The 14573-nt window shown below is 39.3% G+C and overlaps 1 long non-coding RNA gene and 1 gene segment (V, D, J or C); one reads left to right on the top strand and one right to left on the bottom strand.

The window, feature by feature from the left end:
- Positions 1-8223: 8223 nt before the first annotated feature.
- LOC114789315 (uncharacterized) lies at positions 8224-9475 on the bottom strand. The gene is made up of 3 exons (XR_003749646.1): positions 8857-9475; positions 8690-8761; positions 8224-8291 (listed from the first exon to the last, which is right to left on the bottom strand). It is a non-coding gene; the product is annotated as an uncharacterized LOC114789315 (long non-coding RNA).
- A 4186-nt stretch (positions 9476-13661) lies between these two features.
- Positions 13662-14122, top strand: LOC114787775 (T cell receptor alpha variable 3-like). The segment is given in 2 exon segments: positions 13662-13708; positions 13788-14122. Coding segments are annotated over 2 exon segments (381 nt in total).
- The last annotated feature ends 451 nt before the right edge of the window (positions 14123-14573 follow it).

Raw genomic sequence — 14573 nt, 5'->3', positions numbered from 1 at the left:
TCAGTCATTGTGTGTCAATGTAGCAACGACTCGGCCCACCTCAACTCTCCTCATCTCTCCACACCTCCAGTAAGCCTGATCCTTTCTCCGGCCTTCCTCAACCCTGATTCCACTCGCCGTGGGGGTTGCAGTGTGCGTTGATCACACTCGCAGAGTAACTGGTGGAGACTCAGCCACCACTTCGCGTCATCTCGCGATTTGGTTCCAGGTCAATGACAATCACTTCACTTTAAATTTATTCCATACACAATAAACTGTGGTTAATACATTGAAAGGGTTCATCTGTTCAACCTCCCCACCACATACCAATAAGATAGGACCTGCAGTTTTGGAGATACTATGACCAAGTCATATAGTCATCAAAGTCAGTTCCTTGTCTGATTCACTTATATTTGGACATTTCTTCTGCTTCCATCAACTTTAATGACAAATAGTTCACTTGCTGCCTATTATATCTCTGTATTGCCAAGTGCCCTTGTGTAGAAATGATAAATGTTATTCACTTCACCTGTCATAAAATAATGGCTGATTGGTGTTTTTATATTGTGTGTGCAATAAGAAGTAATGGCCAGCGTAATGTGTATTAGTCTTCGCTTCAGCACCAGGCACAAACAAGGTTTCGAGCACAGCAGGGCCAAACTGCCAGAAGCAGCTGGATCCCATCAAACCACCATCAACACGAGGATAAAGAAAGCGCCAAACTGCAGGGGCTGTGTCAGTCAGCGGCTATTAGATTTTGGTGGGGGCAGCCTACTGTAGCTTATCGAACAACAATTACCTGGCCCTGTCTACTCTGCTACTGCTCCACAGCAGGGGTCCTCTTGCTCAACTCTCCCCTGCTGCCTCATCCAGGGCAACCACACCAGCATACAGCTCTTTAATCTATTGATGACCAAATACGGTGGTGTTGTTACCGGACAACAGTTACCGGAATGACAGTTAATGTTGTGCATGTGTGTGTTAGAGAGACACAAAGAAGACTAGGCAAAGGGGAATCTAGCCAGACTTTCCCAGTCTAGGTATACAACCTCCAGCACTGTTTAAGTGTGTGTGTGTGTGTGTGTGCGTGTGTGTGTGTGTGTAAGTTTGGCCTGTACACATACAGTAGAGACCAAAAGTTTTTTTTCTCATTCAATGTGTTTTCTTTATTTTCATGACCATTTACATTGGTAGATTTTCACTGAAGGCATCAAAACTATGAATGAACTAGTCATTGAATGTCACTGAATTAAGTAGATTTAAATGATACAAAATCAACTATTATAACATGAAGTAAATGTGACAGCATTGCAGAAAATATTCTTGATCACTGAAGTGATTGTCATTTTGAAACACTGCAGCACAGCACTCAGTGCACACAACGAAATGTGTCCTCTGCTTTTAACCATCACCCTTGGTGACCAGTGGGCAGCCATGACAGGTAGCAGTGTGTGGGGACAGTGAGGGGACGGCACCTCAGTGGCACCTTGGCGGATCGGGATTCAAACCAGCAACCTTTTGATTACGGGGCCACTTCCTCAACCGTTAGGCCACCACGTCCCCACTGACAATGTTAGTTAGTCCCGGTCTTAGTTAATTATATGCTCCTGTCTTGTTTCAAGTCCATGTTGTTCATTTGCTTGTGGTTATATGTTTGATCCATCGTAATGAGAATATTTGATTACATTTCTTTTTTCAGTATTAAAGAGACATGTCTTGCACTGTGATATGACCAACCTACCTCAAAAAAGCAATAGCCAGAGTATAGGTCCAGCTGGAAAATAAGGATGGATGGACCAATTTTCTTTCTGCTGTCCCACCTAGACAAAGAGGTGATCTGCCTAGATGGGATGATGAAGATGGCCTTGCTGCCCTGGTGTTTTCTGGTACCCTGTTCCATGATGGTATTAGGGTTCATCTGAAGTGGGCTTTGTTGCATCTTGTACTCTTAAACTGGATAGACAGTAATGGAATTAGTGGATGATACTAAAGAACAAAACATTGTTGTTATTGTAGACTGGGAAAGAATAATTTTTTCGACAGTGTGAGTTATCTAAGTTGCATAATTTCACTGAAGGCCATCCAAATAATCCAATCCAGACACTGCATAGAGATAAAAAAAAGAGCAGTGATCCTCATATTCCTGCTGTCTAGACAGTCCATTCTGCCTGTAGAGCCCAATCAATGCTCATTTATCAGCCACTACTCCAGAGGAAATTTGCTGATTGGCCATCCCCTACTGTCAGAGAAGAACCTGTTGCTCTGATCACTTTAACTGTGACACCTTATTTACTCTGTTCATTTTTTTCCTCCTCCACACTCTGTAATCACCTGAAACTGATAACTTCAAACAATCATGTATTCTTTGTATTCTTGCAGAGTGTATCCATATCAATTTAAAAATCAGATCTTTCCAGATAAAATACAACCCGATGTGAGGGAAGCTCAGGAACTCTCTTCATTAAGTTTCTGTGGAAGCTACATGCCTCTGACACCACCTTACATTAAGCATCCAGCAGTGCACTGCTCTGCTCTATTCTCATTGCCAGACTTGTTACCTGTCACCCTTCCTTCCCCTTTCCCCATTTCTACCTCTCTCTACACAGTCTCTCTCTTCTAACATGTCTTTTCTTCTCCTCTCTTGCTCTCTCTCTCTCCCTCTGCTGCCTATGGCAGACATCCGCCCACTCATACTCCTAATTGCTCCCATGGGACTCATCAGGGCTGCAGGATCTGGCTTTTGGTTGCAGGGGGTGACAACAATTCCCCTCTCTTTCGCCCACTTTGCTCCAGACCCACTGAATCCTCCTCAGGTGTCGTTCCTCCTCATTCTTTCCTCCTACCATAGCATGTCAACTTGAGTCACTCTCATCTACTTTCACTCCTCTTCTTTCTTTATCATTTTATCTTACACACCCTCAAACACAGTAATATTCCCCTCAGGGAAGTAGAGTTTTTACCTTTAAGTTAAAATTTCATTTTGTTATTCTTTGTATGTGTATGTGTGTGTGTGTGTGTGTGTGTGTGTGTATATATTACTGTGTTTGGGGGTGTGTAAGATAAAATGATAAAAAAGGAAGTGGAGTGAAAGTAGATGAGTGACGCAAGTCGCCCCACCCCTCTCTCTCACCTTTTGCATCATCATTGCTCTGGTTTACTTGATTCACACTGTCAGACCAGATCTGAACCCTACCTTCACATCTAATAAAATATTACCTTCCACATGAGCGGTGTTTCTACATTTATTGTTGAGCAATACACAGTAATATTGTAGTTCAGTCTATAAACTGAATGCTACTTTTTCAGAAAGTAGCATTCAGTGGCTGCATTATAACATTTAGTGAGTGCAGTTCTGTTCATCTAATATTTTGCTAATGCATGCCTGTCAGTAGTGTTGTGCATGAATGTTTTCAATTAACTGCTCACTCTTTATGGAATTCTGTAATATCTAAAGTGAATCAGCCATTGAGGCAGAATGCAAATTGATTCAACTGATGCTCCAGGTTCACCCAGCCTGGCTGGCATTAGTGGTATAGACTGTAATTTGTTTGTCAGGTCAAGTAGAGTGTAGAGGAAAAGAACAGCAGCCCACTGATTAAAAAAGGAACATGAACTAGTTCATGTGCATTTGTATAAACTGAACTTTGAACTAGTTTTGTTTACACCATTAATTCATGAGGTACATCTGACTTATTAAGCACTGTGCATGTGAGTTTTATTGCTCTCCACCTTATTTTCTGATTCTGATTCTGATATCACTGTTTCACATTATATTGCCGGTGATCAGATCCGATCCCTATATTCGTCTGACAGTCCATTTTTTTCAGGCTTAGCCATATAGTTTGCAATAATTATGACACTGTACAGAAACAAATATTTGACTTGAACAAAACCAAAAAAGACTGTAATGAATTGGGTTTGCCTATTCACCACATAGTTATGGTAATCTTCAGCCGAAAAACATGGTTCAGGTTTATTTGGTGAATACGATGAGATAAAAAAACACTGTCAAAAGTGAATAAAAGGGTCACGGCTGCCATCCCAGCCACACAGGGGGTGTGCAGCTGCCACCAAGGTTGTCATCCCCAGATGTGAACCTAACAGCATCCTGCATTAAAGACCCACCAGTCCTACAGATCACCGCAAACTCATTGTTAATATTGCCGTTCATGTTCCAGACTCTCCTTGCAACTGACCGATTGCCTTGAGTGACCTTGATACCTGGATTACCCTTGTCTGCTCTCATCTGTTCCCGATGACCTCTGACTCACACTACGTCCCTGACCATTCTCTTGCCTCTTGCTGATGCAAACTGGTACTGATCGTTTCTGCCTGACCATTCTCCAGCTTGTTGCTCTTACTTGCAACTGTAGCATAACAAAATGTGGAAAAAGTGATGTGCTGTGAATACTTTCTGGATGCACTACATCTCAGATGCTGGTTTCCCTCACCTGACAAATACCCACCCATGAGCCATGGGCTTCCTTACACTACTTACTTATTCCATTAATGAAAATGTGAATTCATTTTTAACTTTTTTTAAATGCCTTTTTTTTTCTGGATTTTTGGGGGATTGTTTTGAATCTCACAATTCAAATACACCAATATTTGAAATTATAGACTGATCATTTCTGTATTAATGGGCAAGGGTTTAAATAACATTTAAAAAATATATTTTTAAAGGGTTGATGGCTAAAAGAAAATTGAAATTTTCCACAAGTATACAAAGTAAATCTGCCATTTTGTGAAGGAACTGTTGTACGCATGGAGCAAGTCTATTTGCCTGACTTTTTAGAGTTATCACTATAGTCGTGGCCAGCAGGTTACCCAGCACCCCCCCCCCCCCTTTCTTTTCTCTCCTAGCAGGTTGGAATCATAAATGAATGATAAGATATTTTGCAGTTGGAAATATGTCCATAAACTCTGACAAGCAGACAGACACATCAACACACACGCTCAGTTACCTCCTGCTGACTACCTCTGAGCCTGAGAATTATGCAAAATGGAACGGGTGGAACACTCATTTGACAGAGCAAATCCTTGTGGTACAGATGCCATGGATGAGGATGTCGAATACATTTTAGGAAGTGCACAGTGTTAAAAATATCTTGTTTGCAGATGTATGCAGATTACACAGATATAAAATTATTTTTTTTCTTGATCTTGACAATATTTGGTATTGAACCATTCTTAGGTGATCACAAATGGACCATCAAGGCAAATTATCATCATGTCTCAAACCATGAGAGTGACACTAATGCACTCTGATTCATCACCAATGCAGACAGAGTGACCGCGATTGTAAGATGATTCCAAATGTAAGACAACCCCATTTTTCAAGACTCATTACAGAATACTCTTATTTGGCTGTGATTGTTTTTACTGTAAAATCCACAAATGTGAGACCACACCACTTTTCCAGATAAAAAAAAAAAATGAAAATTATTAATGCAAGACATGGACCTGGTTTCAGTAACCGCTCACTCATGAACAAATAGAATTTACTCATAGCCTGTAACTGTGTTTTTGAGCTAGACTGTGCTAAAACATAGAGTGTCATACACTTTATGGTCTTCTGAATGCCCAAAATTCATTATAAGGCATTTTGTCTCAGTATAGCACTTGTCTGATCCCGATATGTGAATAGAGTGGAGGAATGAGGGTGCATAAGCAAGGTACAAGACTCCTGTGTTTACTATGTTGAGACACACATCTCCTTCACATCTATAAAGGACAAAATAATTCTGCTGATGAAACCTTGTTTTTGTTTATATTGTCTAATCTGAATGCCTTTTATATGGATAAATAAAGATCATCACCGTGTGTCATCAAACAAACATTATCATGTATCATTGTGTATTTTTAATGTGATGTCCTCAGCAATTCAACACACACAGAATTTAAACAGGCACAACAAATGAACATCACTTCTGGCTTTCAGAAACAAAAAGAAAGCCAGCTGTTCTGTGTACATTTCCATATAGATTAGTTTAACCTCAGCTGTCAGATTTTTAACCCCAAGCCACCATACACAGGTGACATAATTCCTGGATACTTTATTTCTCCTCTCAGCTCTTTTGATGAGATGGGAGTTTGATTCACTTTTTTTTTTTACATTAGAGAGTGTGGTGAATGAATCTGATAAGTGCCATGGGAAATATTTCATATTGTTGTTGACCTCAAATTTCTCAAAAACTTAATAATAATATTTTCAGCTGTGAAGACATGCACTGCTCCAGAGAAAAACAAATGGAAAGAATATTTCAGATAACATGTTACTGTGCATGATTAACAATATATCACCCCATTCACTTTGATCAGGAGTGAGCTAGAAGAGTCCCCACAAGACACTAAACAAATTCTGGCGTTTATGAAAATGTATTTTCTGAGCTTTTCTTGATACTGGTGATGTTTTGGTTTTTTTTCCTTTTAGCCTGTAATAAACAGATAATTTCTGTCCTTTTTCTTGTTGTTCACACAAATATTCATCTTTTTCCTTCAAATGTCAGCAATGATGACTGTAATTTTACCATATTCCTGCTGCTACTGATGATGACGACGAAAGTGATGATTACTGTTGTTGCTTCAAATTATGCACAAAGAGAACACATGTAAAGATATTTCCTTGAAATCCACAAGTGTTGAAAAGCTACAATTATGTTAGGACTTGACTCATTATAATACTGCAATGTCCTCATGTCCAGCACTGTGGTCAGAGAGTTGAGAGCCACCTACACACCAAACAGCCAGGCACGGAACAGAACCTCATGGGCCGCCGCTGGTGCGGAAGATGGAATCCACTGTGAAAATACATGACATCAATGACAGCAAACCAGCCTCCCCTGAGGAGATTTATATAGCTACTGTCCATGAGAGGCTGAACAAGGGTAGGTGCTGTCAAGGTAGTGAGGTTGTCTTACAGTTCTGGGTTCTCTTACATAAAAGAGAATATTCTTCTCAGGCAGTGGTAGATGAAGCTTTTTATTCCAATATTACAAACAAATATTAATTTCACTGTAATAGGAAGAGACAAAAACACTTTAAAAGTCCACAATGGAGTCTGCATATGTATGCATGTAAAAAAACAATACATTATTGCACAGATGCAATCACATGTTTGGACATGCATAAAAAGATATATAACCTTATTTTTTAGGTCAAACTCTCCATGTGCCAGTCAGAGGTGCAGTTTTGGTATTCTCCCTTTTTGATTAAAAGATTGGCGAGGGCTGCCGAGTGCTGAGAGATGCCAATGACGACATCATTTATACTGCTGCAGTAGCACAAATTGTATCAGATATCAAATAAATCTTTATTGTACCTCATCAGACATACATTGTGGTGAAATAGATAAATGATAAACAAACATGTACATAAAAATTTTTTTAACCATTTTATATAAATTCAGTGCTTACTAAGTGTGCCAGACATGTCTTAATGGCTGACATTATTTGGCATGGCTGTCAGAAATTTTTGACAGAGACTTTAAAAGAAAAGTGGCACTTTCCGGGGGGTTTTGATTTCCAAGCATGTGAAAATCTGTAGATAAATGTGTTTACTGACAAATCTTGATCTTAAGTGCTGAAAAGATAAATGAATCACCTTGTGCTGCATTGGTTTATAATCCTCATGACCCATGTTCTCTTGTGCTAACAGCTATATCTCCATCAGCCAATGAGAGCCATCACCAACATGAAGGTGACTGTGTACCAAGGTAATTACTGTCATTAATCAGAGCTTTGCTGTAGCATAACCGAGTGCCAAGAGTCCAAGCAGACCTGACATTTTAACCAGCGCTATTCCTGAACACATGACAGAACCATCTCTATTTTACCTCCAGGCATCAAATGGACAACTGTGGGCATAGTGATATGAAAATCAGGTGAACACTCACTCGCCTGCGGCTTGCAGGCTTTCACTCATTCCCCATAACAAAATGAATATAAAGCATCAAATGAGCAGCTAGATTCAAGATGAAATTGCTGTCTGCTCTCTTCTGGGAATATTGTGTAAAATTGAATTGGTACCTTCACAGACATTCTGGCACACTAGAAACAGAAAAAATCAAAGATCTAATGCAAATGTTTAACATCAATTGATGTTAACACACACCCACTCACACAAAGAGAAAGTAATATTACTGCTGTGATTTATTTGATTAATCATACAATATACATGTGTACCAGGTGGTATTTCTGTACTGATAAATGATGTAAAAGTATCGATCGCTGGCATACTCAGAGGCCAGCATTCTGTCTGCTAGAGGTAAAGTCTGACATATTTCATCAAAGTTTGGATGTCGTCCATGGTCCCTGGTGGAAGAGGGTTAAGGAAGTGAGGAAGTTATTAATGTCATCAGCAATTTAGTGCAGTGCAGCAACACTTCAGGAACACAGAAAATATCTTGTGAATATTGGAGATATCATAAAATTGTATATATCAGCAGCATGTTTTGCCAGTGTGGTCTGTATGCACTATTTTCTTACAATTAGCAAATGTGATAAAAAAAAATTATACAGTTTTTTTTTTTTTTTACCATATTAGATGCTATAATAAATCTACCTAATCTCAAAATCATGAATGACTAAGAATTGGGAAAGGTTTGGGTTTTTTCTATATGTAAAATAGGCTGTAATTTCAAGTCATTGTCACAAATCTAAGAAGTAGGGGATGTATTGTACAGAGAAAAGTGGATGTATTGTCAGCTCACCAGAAAACCCATTTGCACATTCACAGTCAGCCAGGCACGTGACTGTGTATTTATCCACACAGTCATGGTGTCCTGCTGGGACATTATGTTTTATATGCATTAATGTATTTATTTATATTATGATAATAGAAAAATATCTTTATATATCATCCGTGTAGTCTACTTACATAAACATGATTGTCTACTAATCTTCCTGCTTCCACATACTTTCCACACTGTTGTTGTAGCTGATTAAGTGAATGCAGGTTTGATTAACAGGTTGACATCTGCATTTGCCAAATGTCTTGAATGCAGCATTAATGGATTGGTGCAGCTCTTGATGTAAATATAAAAATTGAACACAAAAAAAAAATCATGGGTTGAAAGACTTCTTTCACACACCTACACAAAGAACTGAGTATGTATTCTAAGTCTGAGAACTAAAACAGTCCTACTAATTCTAACTAACTGCATCACTTCACAGCTTTACAATAAGGTGTAAAGCACAGGTTGGCCCAATGTTCCATTGTTGATTAAGAGCTCCACCCAGTGGAGGTTCTTTATGCTACAATGTTATTTATTTATAGACTAACACTAGCACGGACAGACACACTTCTAGCAGGTTTAGGTGGAGCTACTCATCCTACAGTAAGATGGTTTGGGTGCAGGTAAATTCAGGATGAGCAGCTGCAAGATAAAGAGGTAAGTTATTTATATTTTATATATATTTTTTTATTTTAAACTTGAGTTGGTTTATATTTTAGATAGTACCTCACAGGACTTGTTCTCTTAAGGAAGATGATGATTTTCTTTCTCTGTAGCCCACAGTGACAGGAAGCACAAACCCACTGTTCAAAAACCTGCACAGAAATACCTGCACTATTATACCAGACTTTTTAACTTGTTGCAACCTCTCATGTCTCATAAAGTGAATTACTGTGATACTTAGAACAAAAGTATGATTGACTGTACATTAGAACATGCTCTTGGGACACTCATGTCACATACTTTTAATTTTTACGATCAGCAATGTGTTCAAAGGGTGCAGGGTCACTGCTTATATCCAAAGTACAGAAGGTCACCGCTGGGTGCAGGTCTTTCTCTGCAGTTGTGGAACAGCTTGCTGGTCAGTGTTCAGGACTCAGACCACGTCTCTGTGTTAAAATCTAACCTGAAAGAACATCTGTTGAGTCTGGCCTTCTGTTAAAATCCCAGACATATTTGAACTTCTAAGTCCACTTTAATACACAGTCATCTAGTCAAACATGGACCGTGTTCAGTTCAGGTCAGTTAGGCTGTCCTAGTTAGGGTACTGGGCCACTACTACAAAAATGTAGAATCATAACCACATATTTTAGTACCAGTTGTAGCATTATAATGGACATGCGGTGTACACCATGACACTGGATTAAAACCTATTCTGCTCTGTCCAATACCTCCAAACACGGACAGATGCTCCATACTACGCTTTGGACATTCCAACCACTACACCTGTTGAACTATTCTTTCTTGGACAAATTAACACCAACCCTTCACCAATTGCAGGCTCACTTTACCCTGGAAGGAGCTCCATCTCTGTATCACTCCTTCCCAAGGTTTCTTCCTTTCTTTTTTTCTCTCTATTTCAATTTATTTTAGTGTGCACAAGGGTCATGTGTGGGGGGTGTCAACTGTAGGACCTTTTAAAGGCCATTGCGCCATGCAATATAAGAAATAAATGTTGTTGATGTTAGTGCAGCCACTACTCCTTAACAGGCACCCAGAACAGTAGACAGTATAACAGTAAACACTCACAGGTCCTGATCTGTGCTGGACACACCTAGTCTATTGTGCACCCGAATAGAACAGAAAGGAGGCACATTAGAAGTAATTACTAGTTCTGATTGGCTATTTTACTTTTTATTTGGAATTGTAAGATTTCAATACATGGAAATGCACCCTGCAAGACCATGACCACCTAGAGACTTATGCTAGCAACCTCTTGGCGGAACCAGAGCTCCTCACCTCCAACCGTCCCAGGGGACGACACGCCCCATGCTATGTGTCAGTGGATCAGCAGCATGTGGAAGTGGAAGGGAACAACAGGTGAGGCTGACTAGCAGCAGCTATGTTCATGGATGTGTCCTCTCCCCGCTATAGGTCCCACTATTAAACTCCTGAAGTTTGCAGATGACACCCTAGTCTCTACAAACATAATCAGTGATAAATGAGGGTAAAAAAAACATTCTCCTTGGATCAGGCCTTGACTATCCTGGGTTTTTTACATCAAGTTATAGTAATAGAGTGATGTGGAGTACATCCAGGAAGTCTGGTTATTGCAGAGTCCACTTTTGTGTTGTGCTGCAAAGGAGCCTAATGTGGCTTGTAATTTGTTATCCATCCTCAAAATTCAGAATCATAATCAGAAAACTTTATTAATTCCTAAGTAAATTTCTTAATTTCCCAGAAAGTGATATTAATTGTGATGCAAATTAAAAAATTGTCTTTCACAAGAGCTGCTAATGGAGTGCTACACAGCAGTCACTGAGCTTGTTCCAAGCTTTCCCATCACAGTTTGGTTTTGGGCAGCCACCAAACAGGACAGGAACAGCCTCTAGCACACTATAAGAACGGCAGAATAATTTATTGGCGCCTCCTAGCTCAACTGTAACATCAGAACTACACTACACTACATCCTATTCCATATCCAGAGTAGTTTTTTGTCAGATCTTTGGTGTAGATTCACAATCACATATTATAATTGGATAACGTTCTGCTTTACATTATATTGCTTTTATATTATATATTGTATTGTTGTATGCTTGAGAGACACCAGTGACTGGAAGCAAATTGTGTTGGTCAAAAAATCTGATTCTTTAACTTTCATTTGCGAGCTGCCCTACTGGGAATGTGAATTCATGTGTATGGATAATCAGTGTATATTTAGGTTACAAGGACTGTAGATATCATCTCAACCCTCGTACTTTCTTAAAACGATCATTCCAGACTATGTTGTACGTGAAAAGGTATACAGAAATGTAATGTTTTGATCAACTATTTGATCAAAACAATCTGAAATCTCATTCTGAATGATCACCTGAACTGAAAAGATTCTGAAACCACAGCATGAAACCACTGATACTTTTCTAAATGTTGGTAATAATGTGGAAGCTTTAAAGCAACAAAAGTATTTGATTATTCTTAAACATACTGAATTGCTGCAACTGAATAAAAACATGATGGAATTTGTTTCAATTGTAATTACAGTATTTAAGATTCAATATGCCAATATTCAACAATTCAAATGCAGTGAAAAGTCATTAATGCAAACATTAAAACATTTTAAACTTCAATTATTAAATTGGTATTATTCAGAACTTTTATTTCAAGTGGGCTATTACAGGTTGAACAGGTTACAATTTCCTATTTAAATTCAGTCATTAACTGCTGAAATTTGGTTGGAAATTCAAGCTGACATTCAGGGACCTACAGGAAGCAAAATAAAGTGCAGAGCTCATACTCAGTGACAGAAATAAAATTTCAACGGATCAATAAGAGAGTGCAATAATATTGCAAAGTCTGTTTTCACGTGTCTTTATTTTTATTACATGTTACAGAACCTTATTATTCCTTATACCTGCAGGAGTCAAGGGCACCAGATTTGTATCAGATATTGACTCCCATGTGAAACAAAAAGCACTGGATAATCGTTGTGATGCCCCAGTGCCCAGCTGACACCAAGTCACCTGAGCATTGGGTCCTGCTCACTCACAGCTTCTTTTGGCAATTGCACTGTTTTTTTTTTCTGTTTATTTCATCCACCATGTCCAGCATTTGCATCTCTTCTTCGAGGCTTTACAACCATCAAATGAAACATGACACAGCAATTGTTTGTGTTCATTGTTTGTTAACATAATTTCTTGAACACAGTTCCTTAGTTGGGAAATAGATAAGTAAATGAATGTCCACCAGTGGGTTTTGAGACTTGATTTAAAGCAGCACTCGCAAAGCAGACACTGGAGCAAATCCTGCAGTTCTGTTGGAATACTTGAATTGGTCACCCTGCATATATCGATGGGGATTCATGTGCTAAAAAATGATCTGGATATGGAGAGTCACGGCTAGGGTGACCACCCCAAAGCAGGAACTGCAGGACTGTTTTGACTGCACTGATTGGACTGTTTTCGAGGCTGCAACTGATAACCTGGATGAACTGCGATGCAGTGAGACATCTTAAATCAGTTTTTGTGAAGATGTGTGTGATTCTCACCCCTCACCCACCCCACAGACAATGAATCTGCACACTGACGGGAAGTTAAGAGACTGGTACTCTGGTGCAGTCAGCACAACCAGGACCTGAACATGCTCAGGACTGTAGAGATGGCAGTGAACTTCAGGAGACATCCCTCACAGGCAGATGACCTAGATGCAGACCAGGACCAGCCGACACGAGAACAGTTTCTTTCCCCTTGCCATCACCCTCCTAAACAGCTGAACTGTCACAGTTTTACAATGCCAGTGACCTGACCCTATTTTTACTATATTATATATTGTTGTTGTTCTTTAGACTGTCCTTGAGAGACACCATTGACCGAAATAAAATTATGTGTATGTGTTCACTCATATGCATATAAATGCATTTCTGATTCTGATACTGTTTCAGCTGGCAACAACCAGATATTAAATTGGGACTTTTGTCAGACATTCAGTCTAACTGAAACGAAAATAATGAGCATGAAATATTGGACAGTTTGTTAATATTGTTAGTATCAGGAATAACTGAAACAGATTATCAACCATCTTTTCTATATAAACGTTTATGGCATTTTTAACATATCACATTTCAAGCACAGAAATATCTCAACTACTGTTCAACAACATGCATAATTGTCATGTGATAGTAAAGGAAAGGAGATGTGACAACACCAGGCACTGTAGGGTGGGAGGGACTCAGATGGTAAAACACTGTAGTTTACCTCAATATCTTCCTTAATGCTTCAGACAGGCAGCACAAAATGAACAGGCATAAATATTTTTTCATTCTCACCTTCTGCTTTATAGGTAAGAAAGCATTCAGTTCTGAATAATATTTTTAATTCAATTCTTTTTATTTTTCATTCTGTTATTTGTGTCTTTACAGAAAGCAGAGGGCAGAAGATTGTTGATCCTATACAGACAGATGTGACTGGTTTTGAAGGAGGAATTATGACTTTCAGCTGCATCTTCCGTGATGGTGGCAGCTCTCCAGATCTTTTCTGGTACATACAGCGGCACAACAGTGTTCCCAGATTTATACTAAGAAGAGATACATACAGCTATGGTGACAATGGCACTGAATTCAACCAACGATTTTACTCCAAACTAAACAACTCTGCAAGCTCAGTTCCTCTGACGATCCAGAACCTCCAGGTGTCTGACTCTGCTGTGTACTACTGCGCTCTGAGGCCCACAGTGCACCTGCACATTCAACAATAATGCAAAAACTAGAAATAGGCAAATGCTAAAGGGTGTATGTTTCCCGGCAGGACCAGGCCTGTCCCAGCAGGGGACATCCTGACACCTCAGAAAAACCACGAGAATCAGGAAACGTAATCGATCCCACAGACTATTCTTTATCAAATGGTCACAAGATCAAAGATTGACCCCCACGGACAATCATTACCAAATGGTCACGAGAACGGGTGGATGAGATCTTTCAAGCCCCTTTCACCTCTGGGGGAAGTAGAAAGGTTCCTTGGGTGTTTAATTTGAGTACAATATATATATGGAGGTATCATGACAATACATGCGTGTTTAGATTTATTCTCATTAGCTCAATGTCCCCTGTCACATAAATTAAACAGATATAAGATATAACAAATATGTTAGTACTAAAACCAAACCATAAACAACATCAAAGGTCTCCAACACTTGAGTGGGTCGTATA

The sequence above is a fragment of the Denticeps clupeoides genome, chromosome 4, assembly GCF_900700375.1.
Source record: "Denticeps clupeoides chromosome 4, fDenClu1.1, whole genome shotgun sequence".
Lineage (NCBI taxonomy): Eukaryota > Metazoa > Chordata > Actinopteri > Clupeiformes > Denticipitidae > Denticeps > Denticeps clupeoides.
The sequence above is the reverse complement of the archived record's forward strand: the minus strand, read 5'-3'. Positions and strand labels throughout refer to the sequence as shown.